We start from the raw sequence: 26,988 nt of genomic DNA, 5'->3' as shown, positions 1-26,988 counted from the left end.
CAAGGGGGTCACACCAGATACTGAAAGCAAAGCTTCACATACTTTTGCCACTCACAGATATGTAATATTGGATCATTTTCCTCAATAAATAAATGACCAAGTATAATATTTTTGTCTCATTTGTTTAACTGGGTTCTCTTTATCTACTTTTAGGACTTGTGTGAAAATCTGATGATGTTTTAGGTCATATTTATGCAGAAATACAGAAAATTCTAAAGGGTTCACAAACTTTCAAGCACCACTGTATGCTATACATGCTCGACATACAGCACAGATGAAATTCCAGTCCTCTCTGACCCACGGTGTAAACAGGCAATGCAATAAATAAAAATAGAATAATTGAAAAAACAAACAAACAATATAAACAGTATAAACACTCTAGATAAGAACTAGACATAGACTAAACACTCAAACAATATAAACAGTGTAAACACTCGATAAGAACTAGACGTAAACTAAACACTCAAACAGACAATATAAACAGTATAAACACTAGATAAGAACTAGACATAGACTAAACACTCAGACATATATACACACACAAACAAACACACACACACACACACACACACACACACACACACACACACACACACACGTAAATTGGTGCAAATAAACAAACAGTCAAGGGCACTTGAGGTACAGGAGGTAAACATGAAATAAGCAGTATAAACAAACTAGCAGCTGTTAAGGTGAGGTAGTGCGGAATAGTGCAAATGAGCGAGGTAAAGTGAGATGTGCGGTCCCTGAGTTCAGTGTGTTAATGAACGATGAGGTGTGTGTGTGTGTGTGTGTGTGTGTGTGTGTGTGTGTGAGAGAGTGAGTGAGTGTGTGTGTGTTGGGGGGGGAACTGTGAGGATGACATGTCAGATGCTGAGGGGGGGGCAGGGGTGTGTGCGGGCAGAATCTGTGGCAGGGGGCAGAGGGGGGAGGAGGGGCAGAACAGGGAGGGAGTTGAGCCTCCTGACCGCCTGGTGAAAGAAACTGTTCTTGAGCCTGCTGGTTTTGGCCCGGAGACTCCGCAGTCTCCTCCCCGACGGCAGCAGGCTGAAGAGGCTGTGAGATGGGTGGGTGGGGTCACCTGCAATCCTGATGGCTTTGCGGGTGAGGCGGGAGTTATAAATATCCATTAGAGAAGGGGGAGAGACACCAATGATCCTCTCAGCTGCTCTCACGATGCGCTGCAGAGTCTTGCAGCAGGACACGGTGCAGGCGCCGTACCACACGGTGATGCAGCTGGTCAGGATGTTCTCGATGGTGCCTCTGTAGAAAGTGTGCATGATGGGGGCCGGGGCTCTTGCTCTCCTCAGTTTGCGGAGGAAGTACAGACGCTGTTGGGCTTTTTTGGCCAGTGATGCGGTGTTGTTGCTCCAGGACAGGTCTTCAGAGATTTGTACACCCAGAAACTTGGTGCTGCTCACCCTCTCCACTGCAGCACCATCGATAGATAGTGGAGCATGCTGGGTGTGCTCTCTCCTGAAGTCCACAACAATCTCCTTCGTCTTCTCCACGTTCAGACGGAGATTGTTGTCCTTGCACCACATGGTCAAGCGGCTCACCTCACTCCTGTAGATTGTCTCATCATCATTGTTGATGAGACCCAAGGTCAGCTCCACTATATTGTTTACTTTCGCCTTTGTTTTTTTATTTTTTATTTTTATTTGCTAACAAATACAAACAAATACAAAGTATCAAGGACAGAATGAAACAAATTAATACATACACATGACATACAACAGAAACACTGACGTAACATTAACAACAGTTTCAAAGGCTGGACAGTACTACTAATATGTTGACAGAGAGATGTAACAGGACACATGGAGACAAATTCGACAGAGATAAACGAGCTATATTGCTGTATAGGGGAGGCTGGGTGGGGTTGGTTGGGGTAATGAATGTGCATGTGAGATGGAGGAGGGTAGGTGGGGGGGGATTTGGAGGGGTTTGGGGCTACTTTCGCCTTTGTTAAACACTGCATTGTTGTGTCTAAGCGGTTTTAACCATGCTGCCTAAAGTGAACTGCTGTGTGCCTAACTGTGTCTCCACAACAAAGAGAACACCTCATTTGAGCTTTTATCAGCTGCCAATTGAGGAGAAGAGAGGAAAGAAATGGATAAGTTTAATCCGCAACAAAAACCTTCCAATTGAATCAAAATGGACGAGTGTTTGTAACTTACATTTCTCTCATGAGAAAAAGACATACTTAAACTGTGACCCAGCAATATTTCCATGGTCTGCAGAATGGGCTTCAGTTATAGATGATTATAACAATCAACACTGTTCATCATCTGAAACTAGCGATATTCCAAAGCCTGTAAAACACAGAAGCGTTCTTTGGACTTTGCGTCTTGACGTACCGAAGCACTCGGCAGCCGAGCAAGCCTTCGGACCGATAAAACTCCCAAACCACCAAGGGTTCTCTTTCGGGTACGGATAATGTTCAGTGGATCTCACTAGTGGTGTTTATTGAAGTAAATGAATTTATACTTAACATGACATGGCAAATCAGCGGCTTTCCAAAGATTTTTTTTTGTAATGTTTCCTGATATCAAGTTTTATTTAACTACTAACTCATTTATAAATGTTTTGATAAGACATTTTGAGATTTGATGTTATTGTTGTACAGTGTGGTTGACTCGGTCAATCTCTAGGTTGTACGAATTCTTGTCACTTATGTCTTACCTTCTCACCAAGCTTGATCTGGATTCAGATTTTCCTGCTGTAAACCCTTGACATGTTATCCACCTCTTTAAATCACCAATTTCATTGTCCTCCACGACAGAGCGCGGCAAAATCACTCCTCTCACATCGCTCTCACATAAAATTAATTTAACATCCGCTATATTGCACAGCTACCGACCCTGACTATCTCCCATAAAGTTCTATCTAATCTAATCTAATCATAATGCGTTGCGTTATACCAGTGATGACGTAGTGATGCTTGGGGTCTATTGTACCTGTAGACACTCATTTAAGTTTCCAAATCTGTCATTGCTTAACTCTTGAATATTTTCTATTGTGAATACCATCATTAAAAAGTTTATAATCTCTGCTTTCCAAAGAAATGTATCTGGTTAAGATCTGTTCAGTACTTTGGGAGTAACGGCAGATTGAAGTTGGTACAACAGAGTAAAAACTCTGCTCGCGGGACGTCGGGAAACTGCCGGTGCTTTTTGAGTCACGGGACAGCGGTCAGGCTGTCTCTCTCCCTCTCTCTCTCCTGATCGGTTTCCCACTAGATTACTCGTGAATATCAATCAGATCACTTTTATAGGGATGTTCTCTCGCTCTCACTGTTTCTGATGAAGGATTCAGCAAAATTTTCCCTCTGCTAGTTTTGATGTTCTGATTCATTGGGAGACTTTGAAGCGAGTTTTCATAGCTTTACCTACTTATTTCTTCAAATCAAACTGATTCCTGTAAATAAATAACAATTTTAAACTATAACTGGAATTGTTTTGGTGAAAAATATTTAGATCTTAGTGGTCGTAATGAGATTTAAAAAAAAAAAAGGAAGTCAGAAATGCGAGTGTCGATTTCAATTTAGTTAATGTGAATTGTTTATTGGATGTGGATCAGACAGTTTTTTCGAGGTTCGCGTTGAAAGCTGTGAATATTAATCAAAATAATCATTTATATTCTTTCATATAAACACTAGTAGGCGCTATTGAGAAATACAAAGGCCTACAGGGCACAAAGAGGGGATTAGAAATAATCTTTTATTCCTTTTTTATTTTGATAGAGAATGGTAGATGTGAATAACATTCAGTGATTATTTATGCAGATTTTATAACTGTATTTGTAATTAACGTTGATTTCTCCTTCTTTGTGATGTATAAATGAGAGTTAAGATCAGTTTTATATTTCACAAATAAAGCCATTTGGTGAAACTTTGAAAAAGATTGTACCGATTTAATGTTTTACATAATTAGCATAAGTGATGCTAATTAAATACTAATGTAATCTGAGGGTTTGATATGTGGTGGTTGGATCACTCTTTAGGAGAGAAAACAGCAGGATGGAGATGGATAACTTTCTCAAGCAGCACTTTACTTGTTCCACACTTCATAACAACTTTACTTCCTTGTTCGCACTTCTCACGTGACTGAACTAACCATTTGGAAGCTAGAACTTAACCTGAGGTAAACATGAGGGAATCAGAAAGGCAGATTCAACAGACTATCTTAACTGACTTAAAGATGCAGTTGTAAATATTTAAACATGTAAATATGTCTCATCTCATCTCATCTCATTATCTCTAGCCGCTTTATCCTTCTACAGGGTCGCAGGCAAGCTGGAGCCTATCCCAGCTGACTACGGGCGAAAGGCGGGGTACACCCTGGACAAGTCGCCAGGTCATCACAGGGCTGACACATAGACACAGACAACCATTCACACTCACATTCACACCTACGGTCAATTTAGAGTCACCAGTTAACCTAACCTGCATGTCTTTGGACTGTGGGGGAAACCGGAGCACCCGGAGGAAACCCACGCGGACACGGGGAGAACATGCAAACTCCGCACAGAAAGGCCCTCGCCAGCCCCGGGGCTCGAACCCAGGACCTTCTTGCTGTGAGGCGACAGCGCTAACCACTACACCACCGTGCCGCCCATGTAAATATGTATATAATAAATATGTAACATACTGTATGTAAATAGTTAACTAATGTAAATAACATTGTAAATGCCTTTTTAATAAATTAACTCAAATATAAATTATATTAACTTCTGAGCCTTACAACTGTCAAATATGAATTAACTTAACTTTTAACCTTACATTTCCTTCCCCTCCCACAAAAGAAACGTCCCCGTTTCTCATAAAACAAATAAGTAAACAAGTAAATAAGCAAGTAACTGTAAACAATAACAATAAAGCAACAGTTTCACTTCAGAACATAGTCACTAAGGTATCTGGGAGGTCTAACTGGACGTCTTCCAGGGCTTAGCAAGGAACCAGAATCTTGAGGAGTGGAAGAGAGGGCAGTGTCAGACTGATGTACTTGGCCAGTGGGGTGGGCAGTCCAAGACTCAGTCAGGGGAGTGTGAGATTGGGTTTGGGGTTGTGGATGGCCAGTAGGAGGTGCCAATGAGGGAGCACTGCTGGGGCCAGATAAGTCATAGGTCTTTGTAGCTGTCGACTTTGAAGGTTTAAAGGGCAAAGCACCTGACAATCCAGTCAGACGAGGGAGTTGAGGCTGCAAAGAGTCACACACAGGTGTCCTATGTCCACGATCTGGCACAGGAGCATGGTAGGGTCTGAGACGGTTGTAGTGGACAATTTGGGGCTTGTCAGATTGATCCAGGAGGTAGTGAATTTTGTACGTCACTCCAGGAGAATCCGCATCAGATCCAAGGCACTCTAATATTTCAAAGGGGCCTTTCCAGTGAGGAGCAAGTTTTTGTCTTGCTGTGGTGGGGTCATTTAACCATACAAGGTCTCCAGGAACATAGGGTGTGTGCTTAACACATTTGTCGTACTGCCGTTTCTGCTGATTGTGGGCATAATCTCTGTTCCATGCAGCAGAACTGAAGGCTGACTGAAGTTTCTGAGTCAACTGTGCAACATAGTCAGCAGGAGAACCCAGAATAGATGAAGATGGTGTGTTGTTAGGTAACAGCATGTTGGCAGGCATCCTGGCTTCATGACCATGTGTGAGGAAGAATGGTGTGAAACCTGTTATAGAGTGAGGGCTGGTATTGTAAGCCAAAGCAACCTGGTTGAGGCAGTCATCCCATTCACCAGGCTGTTGAAGAAGTGTCTTGGCAAACTGATCAATAAGCATTCTGTTGAATCTCTCAATCATGCCATCTCACTGAGGATGATATGGGCTGGTTCGTGTTTTCCAAATGCCCAACAGCTCACACAGATGTTTCAGCAGGTCAGACTCAAACTGCCATCCTTGATCAGTGTGAAGTATTTCTGGAATGCCATGTTCACAGATTAAGTTTTCAAACAGACATTTTGCAACTGTTGTGGAGCACTGGTCTGGAATGGCATAGAGGTTGACATACTTGGAAAAATAATCTTGGACAACAAGCACATACCTGTTTCCACGACTTGTGATGGGGAGCTCAAGTATGTCAGCTGCAACCTTTTGGAATGGCTCAGTAGCATCAATTGCTTTCATTGGAGCTCTTTGATGAGGTGTGGGACTTTGTCTTGCATCACATGGAGTACATTGCTTACAACACATCTTGATATCACATGACATAAAGGGCCAGTAACACAGTTGCTGAGCATGTTTCAGGACTTTATCAGCAGATAGATGACCAGTTACTGGATTTCCATGCAACACCTGCAGAACAGTGTCTTTTAGCACATGAGGAACAATCACTTGATGGAGCACTGATTTTGTGGATGGGTTGAAAACTTTACGGCAGAGTACTCCATTATGAAAGGTAAGTCTGTGATACTCATGCCATAGTGCTTTCTCAGCAGGTGTGTGTTTTTTCATGCACCAATATGGTGGCTTCTGACCTTTAGCTTTCCAGCTACTGACCTCTGACAGTATGGCATCTTGTTGTTGTTCCTTTTTGAAATCATCATCATCATCATCATCATCATCATCATCATCAGGGAACTGAGGCATAAATGTGGAGGAGACAGACTGTGTAACACCCTGTGAGGAGGCTGTGGTCCAGTCAGGTTACAGGACACTGGCTTTGGATCAGTATTGCAGGGGCTGTGCTGTACAGAACTGACAGGACAAGACAGACTTACAGGACTTGGACTAGAATGTCTCTCATCAGAATGTGGATTAGCCAGATCATGGGAGGAGGTGCTCTGCTCTGTTGGTCTGATGTTAGCAGGGTGACGTGACATTGCATTTGCATTGAGGTGGCGGTGGCCATCTTTGTGAATTACAGTCCATTCAAAAGGATCAAGCTCAAGAGCCCAGCGAGCACGACGACCAGTTCTGTCATTGTCGTTGGGTATTTTTCTGAGATCCAAGAGAGGTTTGTGGTTGGTGACAATAACAAAGGGCTGTTTGTAGAGGTAGGGGCGGAAATGTCATACGGCCCAGACAATGGCCCAGAGTTCTCTGTCATAGGTTGACCATTTCCTTTCTGCTTTTGTGAGAACATGGCTAGCATAAGCAATCACTTTTTTCCTGATGTCTCTGAGCAGGCACAGCTCCAATAGCAGAACATGAAGCATCCGTGTAGAGGAAGTATGGCAAAGTAAAGTCAGGGAATGCAACCACTGGAGGGTTTGTGAGTGCATGTTTCAGGTAAGTGAATGCATCCTGACATTGAACAGTCCATTGGAAAGGTACATTCTCCTCTGTGAGTGCATGCAGGGGAACACTGTGATGTGCAAAGTTTCTGATGAACTTGCATTAATAAGAACAAAGTCCAAGAAATGCTCTTACTTCTGTAGCTGACCGTGGAATGGGCCAGTCTTGAACACTTTTCACATTTCATGGGTCTGGCTGAATGCCGTCTTTGGATACAACATGGCCCAAAACCTGTACCTGATCTCTGGCAAAACAGCATTTTGATGGATTCAGCTTCAGGCCACTTGACTGGAATCTGGAGAGGATTTCTTCCAGGTGCTGGAGATGTTCGCTGAATGAGTGGCTGTAGATGAGGACATCATCCAAATACACTAGGCAGGTTTTCCATGGGAGGCCATGAAGTACCATTTCCATCAAGCATTGGCATGTGGCTGGAGCATTGGTAAGACCCATTGGCATAACTTTAAAGTGATAAAGTCCACTACCTGTTGTGAATGCTGTTTTTTCACGATCTTTCTCATCCAGCTCAACTTGCCAATAACCATGTTGCAGGTCCATTGTGGAGAACCAAGCAGAGCCTGACAAAGCATCCAGTGCATCATCGACTCTTGGAAGAGGGTGGGAATCTTTGCTTATCACCACATTGAGTTTTCTGTAGTCCAGACAGAAATGCCATGTGCCATTTTTCTTGCGCACCAAAACAACTGCCGCAGCCAAGGGACTGTAGCTTTCTTCAATGACATCTGCCTTTAACAGTTTTTCAACTTGAGTCTGTATTTCAGCTCTCTGTTCTGGTGTCACTCTGTAGGCTCTCCGTTTAATTGGAGTGGCATCACCAGTGTGGATTCGATGCTTGATGATGCTTGTGCGACCTCTGTCTTCTGAGTGTTTACTGAATACTGCTGAGTATTTCTGAATCAGTGATTTCAGAGACTGAACTTGGGAAGGTGACAGGTTGCTTTCATTTATCTGTACAGGTGGAGCTACATCATGTACAGGTGAGGTTGCACAACATGTCTCTTCAGCTGATATGATGTCAACAGATGAAGCAGAATGAAACTCATGAAGGTGTTGTCCAGAATGCAGCTCAATGTCATCTCTGGAGGGATTTAAGACTCGAACAACAGTTGTGCCATTTTGAACCTCACTGAAAGAGTGTGCCACGATAATGTCACAGGACGGGTTGGGCATGAGAACACCACAGTAGTCAGTTGGCATGGGGGAAGCAGGTGTAGCTGCTGACAAACAGGCTGTGATGAGGATTTCACTCATAGCTGGAATCTTAGTGGGTGCTAGCACAGACACATTACAGCAAGCGGCTACTTCATGTCCTTTGGGCAGGAGAGGAATTTTCATGTCCCAAAGTTGCAGTACTTTGTTTTTGATGTCAAGGAGGGCATGGTGTTTCCACAGAAAATCAAAACCAAGAATAACTGGCTGGTAAGCACCTCTGAGAACTTCAAAGTCCTGTTGCCATACCTGCTTTCCAAGTCTGATCCCAATTGTTAACTTGCCTAAGATGTCCAGGTGCTGTCCATTGACTGAGCGAGCTGGCAGAGAGAAGGGTGTCATGGGACATTTCTTTAATGCTGGGTGAGAGTTTCGAAAATCTTCGCTCACAATGGAGACAAAAGAACCAGAGTCAATTAAAGTGCATACTTCAATGCCTTCAACAATAGCTAAGATGGTAGAAGAAACAGAGTCATTGGGCTGTGAGTCATTATTGTCAGGCATTAACTCTGGGGAATCATTCTGGGGCTGTGAGACAGTAGCTGATATTTGCCCCTCAACAGCAGCTAATGGAAGTTTCCCTGTAGGTTGGAGTGTGGATGTCTTTCAGGAGACTGGAAGCAAACACTGCCTCTAATGTGTGGACTTCCATCTCTGTTTCTCTGTAGAGCAGGACCAGGACTGCGTCTGTATCTGTTTGTGTCATCATCGTCATGGCAACCATACTTGGAGTACTGATAGGATTGGTGTGATGGAGAGTAGTCAGGTCACGTTTGTCATTGTTGTGCCACTCACGGTTTCTCTGATGAACAGGGGAAGGAGGATGACGTTCATAGCGGGACTCTGGATCATGACCATAATACTGCTCAGGTGAGTAATAGTCTCTGCAGTGTCTGTTATGGTAGGGCTGTGGAGAGACACTGCGTGCACTATCGAGCATCATTGGAGGAAAATCCGTCAGGCCTGGAGTCAACATGCTGAGCCAGGTAACTGTGTTTCTCTCGTAACTGCTGCACTTCACTTTTTAAGCTGTTGACAGTAAGAGTCAGCTGCTCAACTGCATGTAGAAGCTTGTCATCAGGAGGTCTAGGACGAACCATAGCTACCTGTTCTGAAGGTTGAGTGTGTGGAGACATTACTGTTGTCAGTTGGAGCGCTGCGCATGCTCTCTCACAGCGGCTGGCGATACGCACGGCGTCTTCAAGATCCTCAGCACTCATCTCATGGATTTTTGACTATAAGTTCGGGTCCAAGCCAGCAACAAAGCAACAAAAATTTTCACCCTCTAGTGCATTGTAGTCATAGTTGGGAAAAGCTTCAAGTGCAAGACGTGTGATGTCTGCACTGTACACATCCTGGTTTACGAGGTCGAGCATTCACATGAGTCTGGAAGAATGGTAGGGAGTACTTTGGTCCAAAAACATCTCTGAGCTTCTCTTTCACTGAATCATAGTCCCTCTGGGTTGAAGTAGGAAGGCTGTCCCAATACAGAAACGCAGCATCTGCTAGGCGAGTAGGGAGGATGGAGGCCATCACTGTAGACAAATCTGTATCAGTTGAACTCATAGCCTGCACTGCCACTTCAAAGCATCGAGACCAACTTGTGAAAGATTCAGTCCCATCTCCTTTAAGAGCAGGTGGAAGATCAATTTTCAGGGAACTGGAGACAGAATGTGTGGCTAGGGAGGCAGCACCTATCCTTGTAGCATCCTGTTGGCGTTGAGAGGGAGAAGACTGCAGCCCAGCTTCGCTTTCATTATCTGACATGGTGACAAAATGTCCAGTTCAAAAATCACAAAATGCATGGAAAGTAGAAAAAAAATACTGCAAAAGTCCTTAGTATCTCCAAACTAGTTTTCAGTTAATCCGCTGCTCTCCAAGAGTGTGAAAAAAAATCCAGATGGCACAAAAGTGACTACATCCACAATTTAGGGGAATAAAACTCACCAAATGAGCAAAAACCACCAAAATAACACCATGCTGCCACCAAATGTAAAGTGAGGGCTTGATATGTGGTGGTTGGATCACTCTTTAGGAGAGAAAACAGCAGGATGGAGACAAATAACTTTCTCAAGCAGCACTTTACTTGTTCCACACTTCATAACAACTTTACTTCCTTATCTGCACTTCTCACGTGACTGAACTAACCAATCAGAAGCTAGAACTTAACCTGAGGTAAACATGAGGGAATCAGAAAGGCAGATTCAACAGACTATCTTAACTGACTTAAAGATGCAGTTGTAAATATTTAAACATGTAAATATGTAAATAATAAATATGTAACATTTCATCTCATCTCATCTTATTATCTGTAGCCGCTTTATCCTGTTCTACAGGGTCGCAGGCAAGCTGGAGCCTATCCCAGCTGACTACGGGTGAAAGGCGGGGTTCACCCTGGACAAGTCGCCAGGTCATCACAGGGCAATATGTAACATAAATATGTAAATAGTTAACTAATGTAAATTATAACATTGTAAATGCCTTTTTAATAAATTAACTCAAATATAAATTATATTAACTTCTGAGCCTTACAACTGTCAAATATTAATTAACTTAATGGCGGCACGGTGGTGTAGTGGTTGGCATGGTCGCCTCACAGCAAGAAGGTTCCGGGTTCGAACCCAGTGGCCGGCAAGGGCCTTTCTGTGTGGAGTTTGCATGTTCTCCCTGTGTCTGCGTGGGTTTCCTCCAGGTGCTCCGGTTTCCCCCACAATCCAAAGACATGCAGTTAGGTTGACGTGTGGTGACCTTGGGCTGAGGTGCCCTTGAGCAAGGTACCGAACCCCTGACTGCTCCCCGGGTGCTCTGGGCTGCCCACTGCTCTGGGTGTGTGTGTGTTCACTGCTTTAGATGGGTTAAATGCAGAGGATGAATTTCACTGTGCTTGAAATGTGCATGTGACGAATAAAGGTTTCTAAAAAAAAAAATCTAACTTAACTTCTTAACCTTACACTAATTTGCACAATTTGTTTTTACTAATTTTTAAAACTTTGTATTCAGTATACAACCATCTATGTGCTGCCAATTTCCATGTAAACATCTTGAAAAATAGAAAAGTTATGAAGAAAAAAACATTTGAGCTCATTGGTTATAATGAGGCCCATTTTGGACCATGTGATCCTCATACAGAATATTACGGCAGTTTAATAAAAATTAAGGCATTTCTTCAATCTTTGATTTGTAATATCTTAAGAACAGATAAACATATTTTAATTTTGTAAAAAAGTATGTTGTTTAGCATTCAATTCTGAATTCAGTGAGAGCAGTTTCAAGCAATTTACACTGAATTTGAATTTTCACCTGATATTCATCATTTCTCTTCCAGTCTGTGTTGGTGTAATCTGACAGAGGAAAGCTGTAGAGTTCTGTCCTCAGTTCTCAGCTCAAACTCCTCCAGACTGAGAGAACTGAACCTGACTGTCAATAACCTGCAGAATTCAGGAATGAAGCTGCTCTCTGCTGGACTGGAGAATCCACACTGTACACTGGAGATACTGAGGTACACACACACACACACACACACACACACACACACACACACACACACACAGTAGAGTTCTAATAAACACAATAACATCCACTTTTCATCTGTGGTCATTTTAATTGTAGTGATCTGATAGATTTTGATTGTAGTGTGTGTGAAATGGAGAGTAAATGTTTTGGAGATAAAGATTTTGTGTAGATGATGTTTTCGATGCTAAAACTGAGTGTGTTAAGTGTGAGAAGGTTTTCTTTCTTGCAGGATGTGTAACTGCAGGATTACAGATGAAGGTTGTGCTGCTCTGGCTTCAGCTCTGAGGTCAAATCCCTCATCACACCTGAGAGTACTGGATCTGAGTGGGAATAATCCAGGAGAATCAGGAGTGAAGCTGCTCTCTGATCTACTGAAGGATCCACACAGTACACTGGAGGCACTACAGTGAGTTACTGACTTACTGTCTCTTTACTGTATTGGATGATACTGAATAATATTCATCATGTACCAGCATATTTTCAGTTTTATTGTGTTTTTACACTGATGTTTGTTTACACTGATGCTCTTCTCTGTTTTTCAGAATTTAACGTTCTTCCCTCAGCAGGACGGCTTTATGACAGGAGTCTCACCTCAAACCTCTGTAGGTACATTCAGTCCGTCCCTTTAAAAAACTACATTTCCCATCAGCCCACTTCCGCGTTGACCTGCGTCACACCGGGGCAGGATCATCTATGTCACATCCTCCAGGAAGGCATAAACCACTCAGAAACTCCTAGCTCCTCCTCTTTTGGTGCCGTGATTTCAACATGGACACAGGGAGGAATCGCTCACTCTGCGAGCAAACCCCAAAATACATCTTTTCTTTTCTTTCTTGCAAGAATCAGAGTTTCGCACTTTTCTTTGTTTACCTTTGGCCACAGTAGACTCTAAGATCGCGCGATTTTAAACTCAGCTTGAGTTTACAACCGGTTTTTCATTTGTTCCTTATAAGTACGTACTACTGCAGTCCAGGCAGTTATTTTAAAGTTAAGAAGCGACTGGATCCTTTTTAACTCAAAAGCTGTGCACATTGTTTGATCAGAGACTTTCTTTTCATCACAAGTGACCACGCGTTGGACCGAGAAGTTCTCTGCGCCTCACGGAAGCGCCTCACGTGCTCCACAACGGCAAAACTCCAAAAGTCTTGGAACATCTCTTCATAATCTTGCTAGAGGCAAGATACTGAGTAAGACTTGGCATTTGGGCAAAACCTAGTCTTAGGAATTAGCTTTTATTGAAATAGTGTGAATTTTAAACTCAGGAACGTTTATTTGTTACACTATAGACACGCAGCGTGTCGAATTGAATTGATTGTTCTGTTTTGTTTTAATCTCTCAATTGTTTTAATAGATTGGCTGTGCATGCTTCTCTTTATTCCTCACTAACACTTTAATTTCCTTATCACACATCTTGATCTCACCAAGATTTCAGTGGATTTAGTAGTGTTATGAGCTAGCATTCCTTTGTCTTAGCTTAGCCACACGAGGTTAATCTAAGCACACACAAACATGTGGTCACCAGGCCCCACCAGGCCTGACCCACACAAACACGTGGTCACTAGCTCACCAGGCCTCACAAACACCTTAGCTAAACACACGGCTAATTCTTTTGTTCCATTAGCCTCCAGGGCTGATTGTATTGTCTCAAGGGATCACAAGGTCTCCACCACGTGGAGTTAGCTACACAGAGCTAATCTCTTGTCTCTAACACGTGGCGGTCCTCCCCCCCACACACAAACACACCTTAGCTAGCTTTCCTTTGTCCACTTAGCAACACAAAGCTAATCTAGGCCTCACCATGTGCTCAAACACACCTCAGTTAGCATCCCACGCTAGCCTTCTGCTCAGGCCATAGGGCCTTTCACACACACAGGCCACACACACAAGCACACATTAGTAACACGTGCTAATTCTTTGTTTTACTTAGATAACATTCCTTTGTCTTAGCTAGCAACCAAGCTAGGCCTCACCAGGCCTGACACACACAAACACATGTTAATTAGCACACAAAGCTAATCTTTTGTTCTCACACCCCCACCCCCACACAAACACACACACACACGCTCAAGTATATGACCATATCATCATATTTGTATATAATGATTCCATCTGCTATTATCCATTTTTATCTTTGTTATAATAAATTCATTTATTATTGAAACTGTGTGTATTTATTTGTGTTCTAATATTTCTGACGTTGCCCAATCTCCAAAGAATTCTAAAAAGGGTGCATATAAGTTATGTAATACAGTAAGTGATCATAATAATTTGGAATATACCATAATTTGGCTGTTTGGTAATTTATTATTAAGCACCAAAATTAATGGTATGATTCACTTTAAATGATTCACTTTAAATGATTCAATCAGTACGTTTACATGCACATCCAAATCGAGTTGCTGTCGGTAATCGAGCTAAGGGTCCCAGCAGGGGTGCCAGAGAAATCCAATCCTACATGCACACAAGGAAATCGAGCTATTGTGTGAGGTACATTGTGCACCCGAGCCACAGGTGGCGCTACACGCCCCATCATGTTGGTACACTTCCGGTTGTCGTCATGAAGAAGAGCTATTCAAGAGTATAAACAAAGTTATCAGTTCCGTGTTTACAAGAAGAGTGTTTGTAGTTTGTACAGTATGTATGAACAGAAGTGTTCCTAATAAAGTGGCAGCTAAGGTGAAGTGTCATACCGACCGAGGCTGGGTTTTTTTTCCGACTGAGGCTGTTGTGTTTCCTGCTTGTGGTCTCGTCACTCGTCACTTCCGGAAGGGGCAATGCTGAAGTAAGTAGCTCGACTCCGTAGCTCGATAGGGTTTACATGCACTAAGTAGCTCGGCAAAAATCGCATAATCTAGGTTGTGTAGCTCGATTACGAGAAATCAAGTTCGGTTCAATTTCAGCCGAGCTAAGGTGTTTCCATGCCATTTAGAACTTCGATTTCAGTCGAGCAACGGCAGAAATTCAATTTTCTCTATGTGCATGTAAACGCACTGAATGAGACTGATTCAATGGTATGATTCAAATGAGACTGATTCAATTTAAGTATTAACCTTCAGATTTAATGAGACTGATTTAATGAGATTGATCACTTAATAATTACCAAATGCACCTACACCTCCTTTCCAGGATAAATCAGTTTTGGTGAAGCGTTAGAACCTTTCCCACATTTCCAGCAGTTTGAGAAAGTTTTCATTTCCAAAAAGGGATGGCTCACACACACACACACACACACACACACACACACAGAAGTATTGTGTTTTGTCGCACTTCAAAACTAAAGATTACACATGTAAACCAACTTTGACATGAATCCAATGAACCACCTTGGAGGAATATTCAAAAATGTAACACGTGTCAAATGCACAAAATACCTCACGTCCTGTTGGGCGTGGCTAATGCAATGTACTTTTTGATTGATATGTTTATTTCGAATATGAAAACCAAAATAAAAATAAAACAAAACATTTAAACATAATACAGAGAAATACAGGGCGGCACAGTGGTGTAGTGGTTAGCGCTGTCGCCTCACAGCAAGAAGGTCCGGGTTCGAGCCCCGTGGCCGGCGAGGGCCTTTCTGTGCGGAGTTTGCATGTTCTCCCCGTGTCCGCGTGGGTTTCCTCCGGGTGCTCCGGTTTCCCCCACAGTCCAAAGACATGCAGGTTAGGTTAACTGGTGACTCTAAATTGAGCGTAGGTGTGAATGTGAGTGTGAATGGTTGTCTGTGTCTAAGAAAGAAAGCACAACTTTATTCATCGCACACTTGTGAAATTTCCTCCCTGCATTTAACCCATCTGAAGCAGTGAACACACATGCACACACGTGAGCAATGAGCACACACACATACCCAGAGCAGTGGGCAGCCATGCTAACAGCGCCTGGGGAGCAGTTGGGAGTTTGGTGCCTCACTCAAGGGCACCTCAGCACAAGGCCATCCCATATTAACCTAACCTGCATGTCTTTGAACTGTGGGGGAAACCGGAGCACCCAGAGGAAACCTACGCAGACACGGGGAGAACATGCAAACTCCGCACAGAAAGGCCCCCGCCGGCCACTGGGTTCAAACCCAGAACCTTCTTGCTGTGAGGCGACCGTGCTAACCACTACACCACTGTGATGACCTGGCGACTTGTCCAGGGTGTACCCCGCCTTTCGCCCGTAGTCAGCTGGGATAGGCTCCAGCTTGCCTGCAACCCTGTAGAACAGGATAAATGGCTAGAGATAATGAGATGAGATGAGATGAGATGAGATGAGAGACATAGAAATACATATTCGAAAAGGAGTGAGAAGAAGTAAAACTTATAAACTCCCACCCCTTCGCCTTAAATAATGAATAACAATAACAAGCTTCCTTGCTACCTGTCTAGATGCTCATGCCTGATACTTATAGATAAATAAAATGTATTTCTGACTTTGTATTGAGAAACCTAAATGTAATTTACATATATCCATACCCATACATACATACATATACATAAACACATACATACATACATACATATACCCATATAAAATATATCTATTATAAGCATACACCTTCACATACCATACAGTATGCACGCACAACCCATGCGGATGTAGCCCATGTGAGCGTGTGAGAGTTTGTTTGTTTGTTTTTGTTTGTTTATTTAGTAAACCAATGTATATACATAATATAATAAATACAATATGGAAAATATACACTAGTTGTACATGGATAACGCAAGAAAGTTTAAAACTTATTTCCATTGCGGTCCATATGAGTGATGACATGATGGCGGGTAAATACTAATTATACATTAATCACATATAATTATCACATATACATATTAAATAAATTAATACTGAGTATATTTCAGAGTTATATTTCACCAAAATCCCTTTGTTTTATTGTATTTTCATTGTATATTCAATTTTGAATAAGTTCTTTTTAGGGAGCTTTTATTTTGACACTGTGTGGCGCTGTGTTACTGTTATTCGCGCCTCTCTCCTCAGTCGGCTGAAGGCGCTGCTGAGGAGAGGTAAGACCTGGTCGTCACTCCGGTCGTTGTTGTGTGAAACACGGTAAAACGCTAGACAGAGACTTGTATGTTACTTTGTGTAAGTTGCTAATGTTGGTCTCTTGTGTTAGGGTTTATCTTGTTATATGAATGTATTATTTTTCATTGAGTACAGCACTTTGGCAGTTTGTTAGCCTCATAAGCTAACGTAAGCTGGGCTACAAGAACACGCGGGTGGTTTTTCGTGTGTCTGCTACTTTTTTTTTTGTTTCTCCTTTAAAGGTGTGCATGTTAAACCAGAGCGAAGTTGCTGTACTTATATTAATATGTTTCACACAGGTATGTGAGCTCCCTGTTTGTCTTTTTTTTGCTGTACATGTATATTTCTATTTATTGTGAGGTCATGTCCATTTTGAGATTTCATTAATTCATAAAAATGCTAAAATTGCCGCTGGTGGGTAGAAAATGTAACTGTGAAGTTGACCATTGTAACTGTAATTATACGACCAGAATGAGATGTATTTTGATGTGTGATTTGCAATGCACTCTCACTCAGCTGAAGGCGCTGCTGAGGAGAGGTGTGCGTGTTAAACCAGAGCGAAGTTGCTCTACTTATATTAATATGTTTCACACAGAATAAATTCCCTCCCGGTTGGCAAGGCAGCAGTCGTCTTCATCTCATTCTTTGTTCACACACAACCAAGACACAACGCAGAGATCAACAGCTGGACGGTGTATCATATTAGGCTGGCTACACACACAGACACGAAAAGTAACAGAAAAGTGTTCTCATAACACTTAGGCCAAGTTTACATTAGACCGTATCTGTCTCGTTTTCTTTGCGGATGCACTGTCCGTTTACATTAAAACGCCTGGAAGCCTGGGAAACGGGAATCCGCCAGCGTCCACATATTCAATCCAGATCGTGTCAGCTCCGGTGCTGTGTAAACATTGAGAATACGCGGATACGCTGTGCTGAGCTCTAGCTGGCGTCGTCATTGGACAATGTCACTGTGACATCCACCTTCCTGATTCGCTGGCGTTGGTCATGTGACGCGACTGCTGAAAAACTGTGCGGACTTCCGCCTTGTATCACCTTTCATTAAAGAATATAAAAGTATGAAAATACTGCAAATACTGATGCAAATACTGCCCATTGTGTAGTTATGATTGTCTTTAGGCTTGCCATCTTTCCCCTTGCAAGTGGTAAGTGATATGCGCTGGGATCACACGCACAGCGGCTCAGTCCCGAATCACAGCTTGTTCACTTCACTCGCGCACTCTGTGAGCTGCGCAGGGCCGGAGTGCGCACCCTCCAGAGGGCACTCGCTGTTCAGGGCGGAGTGATTTGGAGCGCAGGATGCCTGCGGAGCCGAGCGTATCCGTGTATTGGTGTTGCTGTGTGCACGCAAATCGTGTATTGGTGTTGCTGTGTGCACACTAATCGTTTTAAAAACGTTAATCTGATGATCCGCTGATACGGTCTAATGTAAACATGGGCTTAGTGCTACCCATCACCTCCCTCATCCCTGTACCTCTTGAAAATAGTGTCTTTGAACCTCATTTTAAACTGTTTCATGTTTGGACACTGCTTCAACTCCGCGGTGAACCTGTTCCATAGTCTCACCCCACTAACTGAAATACAAAAACTTTTCCTGTTTGTACAAAATAAAGTTAAAGTTATTTTTTCTCCTTAAATTATAACTCCCCTCATGGATACTGAATAATTTCTGGATATTTATTGGTAATAGATTATTTTTAGCTTTCTAACATTATTTGAGCTGTTTGATAAGCCACGATGTCTGTAAATTTTAGTAATTTGGACTGTAGAAATAATGAGTTTGTGTGTTCCTGATAGCCAGCGTTGTGAATGATCCATATTGCTGTTTTCTGAATGATGGTTAGTGGCCGTAGTATTGTTTTGTAGTTGTTACCCCAAACCTCAGCACGGTATTGAAAGTATGGTGAGGCGAGGGAACAGTAAAGAGTGTGGAGTGATTTCTGATCCAAAACCTTTTTTGCCTTGTTTATTATTGCAATGCTTCTTGAGACTTTAGTTTGTACATGTTTGATATGTGATTTCCAATTGATTCTGTCATCTATGGTTACCCCCCAAAATTTAATTTCGTGAACTCTTTCTATTTCAACTCCATCTATTTTTATTCATACCTGTGTATTCAGTGTACAATTAACAAATAACATTATTTTTGTCTTGCTCAGATTTAGTGATAACCCGTTTCCGTCGAACCATTTTTTAGTTTGTTCATTTCTATAGTGATGTCCTTCTGTAATTTTTGCAAGTTATCCCCAGAATAGAAAATATTTGTGTTATCAGCAAACAACACAAAATGCAATACCTTAGAGACTTTATCATTAATATACAAAATGAAAAACTTAGGGCCCAACACTGACCCCTGGGAGACCCCACAAGCAATGTCCAAACATGAAGAAAAACAGGGCAATTCCATGTAAATGTCAACCTCACCATGCAAAAATAAAACAACATGTAATACATCAAAACCACTCCCAGAGATATCACCTAGGCCTGTATTTTACAGATGTGAATAAGTTGAACTAATTTGTAACCAACCTAATATGTCACTGTCAGTCTTTCTTATAATGTAAAACCCAAGCTAAAATCAACTTTGATCATGTACAATTCTATATTATTGCCACGAGCCACAGAAATGTATGCTAAAATCCGCAAAACAATAGCCATCCTAAATATTATTTAAGAACTTTGATAGTTTTAGCTGATATTTAGAGAGTTTTTCAAAGGGTTATGATGGTTAAATTGCTGATTTTCTAAACATATGCCATGTCTATTTCAGACGCATCACATCCATAACAGAATTTCGTCACATCCATAACGCCGACTTTTCCTTCCGAAACTGCATGAAATACAAAATATTTTAAACAAAGGTTTTTTAATATTCACCTTGGACCCCTCTATCAAATGGATCTCTCCATTTCGACATTAGATTTATAATTTCACAGAGTTTGATAAAAATGTACAGTCACCCAAGAAAAGTGATACTTTTTCTGTCACATCCATAACGGATCTTTTATTGGCATTTTCTGGCATGCCCTAGATGTACTATGGGAATTGTTCTTGTTCTATCACTTCTCCAGTATGGTACAGCCTTAAAATATGCAACACCTGTTTAAATACTGGGAGACAATAAAACATGCACTGGGTCATTTGTTGCCATTTTGAGTTCAAGTGTCACGTCCATAATGCTGGAATTGCTCCACAATCACCCAATTTCACAAACTGCTGTCTCCCACTTCAACAACTTTTCACCCAATCCAGGACTATTCCCCTGATACCATATCTTTCCAGTTTCTTGATTAATATTTCATGGTTGATTGTGTCAAAAGCTTTTTTTAAATCAATAAATACTCCAATAGCATATTGCTTGCGATCTACAGCATTTGTGATTTCGTCTATTGCCTCTATTATTGCCAGTGATGTTGATCTGTTTGACCTAAACCCATACTGATTCTGTGCAAGAATTTTGTGTTTTTCTAAAAATGTGTCCAATCTGTTGTTGAGTTTTTCCAGTATTTTTGCGAATTGTGGGAACAAGGAGACAGGTCTATATTTTGTGAAATTAGATTAGATTCACTTTATTGATCCCACATCGGGGAAATTCATGTGTTACAGTAGCAAGAAAATGTCATACAGATAACAAATAAAAACTGAAATAAAAATTAGACAAATGAAAGATTAAATATAGAGGGCTATTTGCATTATCTACCTTGAAAAGTATAGAAGTATTGCCTTATTGAGAGGCTCGGAAAAAAAATTCACATTACAGGTAGACTGTAATTTATTTATATATATATATATATATATATATATATATATATATATATATATATATATATTCTCTGCCTCTAAACGTTGTCCTGCCGTCCTCTGTGCTCCACCCACACTTTATTAGCGCTACAATAGGTCTTAAGTTATTTTTTTACATACACACACATACATATGTGTTACATATATATATGTGATACACACACATATATTAATATATATATATATATATATATATATAAAAAATATATATATTAAAAAAAAAAAAAATATATATATATATATATATATATATATATATATATATATTTGTGTGTGTGTGTGTATCACATATATATGTAACACATATATGTATGTGTGTGTATGTAAAAAAAATAACTTAAGACCTATTGTAGCGCTAATAAAGTGTGGGTGGAGCACAGAGGACGGCAGGACAACGTTTAGAGGCAGAGAAGGCTATTTATTTACACAACTTGTCAGTTGAACTGCGGCGTAAGCCCATAAACACACACAAACACACTCTGCATCCGGTCCCGGGTTGCGCTCCCTCTGCTCTCCCTCTGCCTCTTTAAATAGGGAGCGGTTACTGGGAAAACACACACAAAACACAGGTTAACTACCGTCAGGTGTAGCGATTCTGCCACTCACCTTCCCTGGCTCCGCCCTCCGGTCACAGACCGGTGCTTGACCACGCCCCCGCTGCCACATACCCCCACCACCCGACTCAGGCCGGGCGCCCGTCCGGCCTGCAGCCGACTCCCCCCCCCCCCCCCCCCTTGACGGGAGAGGAAGTCCGCCATGATCATCTGCGCCCCCGGCCTGTGGACCACCTTGAAGTTGAAGGGTTGGAGTGCCAGATAACGGGTGAGCCGCGCGTTGGCATCCTTCATGCGGTGGAGCCACTGGAGGGGCGCGTGGTCCGAACAGAGGGTGAAAGGGCACCCCAACAGGTAGTAACGGAGGGCGAGGACCGCCCACTTGATTGCCAGGCACTCCTTCTCGATCGTGCTGTAGCGCCCCTCACGCACTGACAGCTTCCGGCTGATGTATAGGACTGGGCGATCCTCCCCCTCCACCTGCTGGGACAAAACGGCCCCCAGCCCTCTGTCCGACGCATCCGTCTGTAACCTAAAAGGGAGAGAGAAGTCAGGGGAGTGTAAAAGTGGCCCCCCACACAGTGCAGCCTTTACCTCAGAGAAAGCCTGCTGGCACTGCTCCGTCCACTGGACTGGATCTGGCGCCCCCTTTTTAGTGAGGTCAGTCAGTGGGCTGGTGACGTCCGAATAATTAGGTATAAACCTACGATAGTAGCCAGCCAGCCCCAGGAACTGTCTCACCCCCTTTTTGGTCTTGGGCCTCGGGCAGGCCGCAATCGCTGCTGTCTTATTAATTTGGGGACGCACTTGCCCATTGCCCAAGTGGAAGCCCAGATACCGTACTTCCACCCGCCCAATCGCACACTTCTTTGGGTTGGCAGTGAGTCCCGCCCACCTCAGCGACCTAAGGACGGCCCTCAGGTGTTGCAGGTGCCGCTGCCAGTCATTACTATAAATGATAATGTCGTCTAGGTAAGCGGCCGCATAGGTGGCATGGGGCCGGAGGACCCGGTCCATCAGCCGCTGAAACGTAGCGGGCGCCCCAAACAGCCCAAATGGAAGTGTGACGAACTGGTGTAAGCCGAACGGTGTGGAAAAGGCCGTTTTCTCCCGGGATAAAGGAGTCAAGGGGATCTGCCAATATCCCTTCGTCAAATCCAGTGTCGAGTAAAAGCGAGCCGTGCCTAGTCGATCGAGCAGCTCATCAATACGAGGCATTGGGTACGCGTCAAATTTAGACACCACGTTGACTTTTTTCTATAGTCCACACAGAACCGGACCGAGCCGTCGGCCTTGGGAACCAAGACCACCGGGCTGCTCCAGTCACTGTGGGACTCCTCAACGATGCCCATTTCGAGCATGGCCTGAAGTTCTTCCCGAACCACCTTTTTTTTTTGTGTTCGGGTAGTCTATAAGGGCGGCTACGCACGACCACCCCCGGGGGCGTCTCTATGTGGTGTTCTATGAGGTTAGTATGACCGGGCAGGGGCGAGAACACATCTGAAAACTCGGCCTGCAACTGGGCGACCTCCGTGAGTTGGGTCGGGGAGAGGTGGTCTCCACAGGGGACCGGAGAGGTACGTGATGCCAATGTCCCTTTTTGAACCTCCGGCCCCAGCTCCGCCTTCTCCGGAACTACCGACACCAACGCCACGGGGACCTCCTCGTTCCAGAGTTTCAGCAGATTGAGGTGGTAGATCTGTAGTGCCCCCTCCCTGTCCGTTCACCTAACCTCATAGTCGACGTCCCCGACTCGCCGTGTGACCTCAAAGGGTCCTTGCCACTTGGCGATTAATTTGGAGCTCGACGTGGGCAACAGGACGAGTACCTTATCTCCCGGAGTGAACTCTCTAAGGCGCGCGCCCTTGTTGTACAGGCGGGCTTGCCGTTCCTGGGCCTGCCGCAAATTCTCCTGAGTTAGGTGGGTGAGCGTGTGGAGTTTTGCGCGGAGGTCCATAACGTACTGAATTTCGTTTTTGCTCTGTGAAGGTCCCTCCTCCCAATTTTCCCGCAGTACATCTAAGATGCCGCGCGGCTTACGCCCATATAATAATTCAAACGGGGAGAACCCCGTGGAGGCTTGGGGGACCTCTCGCACTGCAAATAACAAGGGTTCGAGCCACTTATCCCAGTTACGTGCGTCCTCACTTACGAATTTTTTGATAATATTCTTGAGGGTGTGATTGAACCGTTCAACTAAACCGTCCGTCTGTGGGTGATAAACGCTGGTGCGGATCGGCTTAATACCCAGTAGCCCATACAGTTTGCTCAGTGTTCGTGACATAAACGAGGTGCCTTGGTCAGTCAGAATCTCTTTCGGGATTCCAACCCGGGAGATGACGTGGAATACTGCGTGCTGAGATATTGCGAAGAGGCACCGCTTCCGGGTATCGCGTTGCATAGTCCATCAGAACCAATATAAAGCGGTACCCTCGTGTTGACCGATCTAATAGCCCGACGAGATCTATCCCAATTCTTTCGAATGGGGTCTCGATTAATGGTAGGGGGCGCAAGGGCGCTTTTGGAATGGCCGCTGGATTTACTAACTGGCATTCGCGGCACGCCGTACACCACTTACGGACGTCGCCACGAATCCCCGGCCAATAGAATCAGGCCATTATCCGGGCTAGTGTCTTATCCTGCCCGAGGTGTCCAGCCATGGGATTAAAGTGAGCCGCCTGGAATACCAATTCCCAGCGGCTCTTTGGAATTAATAACTGGGTGACTCACTCTTTCGTCTGAGTGTCCTTCGTCACTCTGTATAATCTATCCTTCAAAATGGAAAAATAGGGGAAGGAAGGGGTGGCGTTTGGCCGGAGCATTTGACCATCGATTACTCTCACTTGGTCAAACGTGTGTCGCAGTCTCGTCTCGCAGTTGTTCCAGTGGGAAATCCGCGAGGGATTCCCCAATAGAAAGAGGAGGGGCCGGCGGCTCCTCACTCTGTCGCGGAGATGACGTAGACGGCTCTGCGACCGCTGCTCCAGCCAAAGCGACACCGGGACCTTCCCCTGTCAACCGGCAGGACCCACTCTTTACTAGGCGTGCCATTAAACCCTGTAATCCCGGCCAATCAGTCCCCAAAATCAAAGAGTGGGTAAGGCGAGGATTAACCGCCGCCTTCACTATAGATTTTTCCCCTCTGAAATATATGTGGACCGACACCAACGGGTATCTGTGAACATCCCCGTGCACACACAACACCTTCACCCCCTGTGCTCCCCCCAATGCCTCGTCTTGCACCAGGCTTTGGCGGATCGAGGTCTGATTGCAACCTGAATCCACCAACGCCTGATATGTAGCCCCTTGTACACTCACCGGTATGCGATACGCTCCGGCCCGATCGAGGGTGGCTTCTGGCGCGTCGGGGATCCGCACCGCCGCCCCCACCTCCATTGCTGCACACTGTTGCTGCAGGTGGCCCGGTTCCCCGCAGCGCCAGCAAACCAGCCCGGGCCTTCCCTCTGCAGCTGTGTTCTGGGGCTCACTCACCTGAGGAGGAGGGGGAGACAGACACAGAAGGGAGAAACGGGAGGGCACCACAGGTACGGCGGGCCGGCTGGGTTGGAGCCGGCCCCCGCCTCCATGGTGGGGGAATGGGGCGAGGACGGGACACAGAAGGGGGGGGGAGAGAGAGAAGAGGAGAGAGGAGACGCCGTTGTCAGCCGTCCTGCTGCCGGAACAGCCGCCAAATGATCCTCCGCCAGTCCTACGGCCTGATCCAGCGACACCGGGCGGTGGCACTGGACCCATTCCGCGGTTCCGGCTGGTAAGCGGGCGATGAATTGCTCCAGCACCACCTGATCGATGATTGATTCCCTCGGCGTCGCGATCGTCGGCCCTCAGCCACCGCCGGCCCTCAGCCACCGCCAGCAGGCGTCCCGGAGCTGCTGGCCAAACGCGAATGGCCGGCCGACTTCCTCCATCCGCAGCACGCGGAAGCGCTGGCGCTGTTGCTCGGGCGTGCGCCCCACGCGCTGGAGGACGGCCTGGCGAAGGTCGGCGTAGGCCAGCCGGCGGTCGGCGGGGAGCTGTAGTGCGGCCAGCTGCGCCTCTCCCATCAGGAGGGGGAGGAGGCGCGCCGCTCCATCGGCCACCCCGAGGCTTCGGTGATCTGCTCGAACAAGGTGATAAATGCCTCGGGGTCGTCCTGCGGGCCCATCTTGGTCAAGGTGAGGGGAGATGGGCCCGCGGCCGGGGCGCTGGTAGACCCCGCCGACGCGAGGAGATGCCGGAACGCCTCTCGATCTTCCTGCTGGGGCAGCACCAGGGCTTCGAAGCGTCGCTCCTGCTCCTTTCGGAGCGTGACGAGTGCCTGGTGCTGGCTCTGCTGAGCCGTGGCGAGGGCGTGGACCAAGTCCGCGAACGGGGAGGATTCCATGGGGCTGCAAAGCTGGTGCTCCACCTTTTCCTGGGTTTCAGCACCATTGTAGCACTAATAAAGTGTGGGTGGAGTACAGAGGACGGCAGGACAATGTTTAGAGGCAGAGAAGGCTATTTATTTACACAACTTTTCAGTCGAACTGCGGTGTAAGCCCATAAACACACACAAACACACACTGCATCCGGTCCCGGGTTGCGCTCCCTCTGCCTCCTTAAATAGGGAGCGGTTACTGGGAAAACACACACAAAACACAGGTTAACTACCATCAGGTGTAGCGATTCTGCCACTCACCGGCGCTTGACCACGCCCCCGCTGCCACACCTATATTATTGCACATAATTGCATCGATGAGGTAGTAGTGGAAATAAAACTGACAAACAGGTTATTGGTGCTACGTTACAAGTTGTGGGTGTTATACAGTCTGACAGCAGAAGGTATGAATGACCTGCGGTATCTCTCCTTCTTACACCGTGGGTGTAGCAGTCTACTACTAAAAGAGTTGCTTAAAGCCCCCACAGCCTCATGTAGGGGGTGAGGGGGTTATCCATGATTGATGTCAGCTTGGTTAACATCCTCCTCTCACCCACCTCCTCAATGGAGTCCAGAGGACAGTTCAAGACTGAGCCAGCCCTTCTGACCAGTTTATTAAGTTTCTTCCTGTTCCTCTCTTAACTTCCACAGCCCCAGCAGACCACAGCGTAGAAAATCGCTGATGCCACCACAGAGTCATAAAAAGTCCTAAGCAGTGTCCTGCACACACCAAAAGACCTCAGTCTTCTCAACAGGTGGAGACGACTTTGGCCCTTCTTGTACAGGACATCTGTGGTGTTTGTCCAGTCCAGTTTGTTGTTAAGGTGAACACCCAGGTATTTGTACTCCTCCACGATCTCAATGTCCAAACCCTGGATGTTCACTGGTGCAATTTGAGGAGCCGTCCTTCTGAAATCGAACACCACCTCCTTTGTCTTGCTGGCATTGATGTGCACGTGGTTCAGTTCACACCAGGCAACAAAGCTGGTGATGACCTCTCTGTACTCCAGATCTTTCCCCTCTGACACACGTCCAACGATGGCTGTATTATCAGAGAACTTCTGGAGGTGGTAGCTGTCCATGTTGTAGCTGAAGTCAGATGTGTAAAGAGGAAAAGAGAGCACACTGTACCCTGTGGAGCCCCTGTGCTGCAGACTACCACATCAGACACACAGTCGCAGAGCCTCACATACTG

General features: G+C 44.8%; 1 protein-coding gene across 1 annotated transcript in view; it reads left to right on the top strand.

Annotated features, from left to right (window-relative positions):
- The window catches only part of LOC132864475 (NLR family CARD domain-containing protein 3-like), a 1,256,659-nt gene that overhangs the window by 17,162 nt on the left and 1,212,509 nt on the right, over positions 1-26,988 (top strand). Inside the window, exon 9 of the mRNA XM_060897892.1 lies at positions 11,800-11,973. Coding sequence (XP_060753875.1) covers positions 11,800-11,973 — 174 coding nt within the window. The remainder of the gene's footprint in view (positions 1-11,799; positions 11,974-26,988) is intronic.

This window comes from Neoarius graeffei, chromosome 17 (assembly GCF_027579695.1).
Source record: "Neoarius graeffei isolate fNeoGra1 chromosome 17, fNeoGra1.pri, whole genome shotgun sequence".
In the NCBI taxonomy this organism is placed as follows: Eukaryota; Metazoa; Chordata; class Actinopteri; order Siluriformes; family Ariidae; genus Neoarius; species Neoarius graeffei.
Note: the sequence above shows the minus strand (reverse complement) of the source record. Positions and strands in the feature narration are given on the sequence as shown.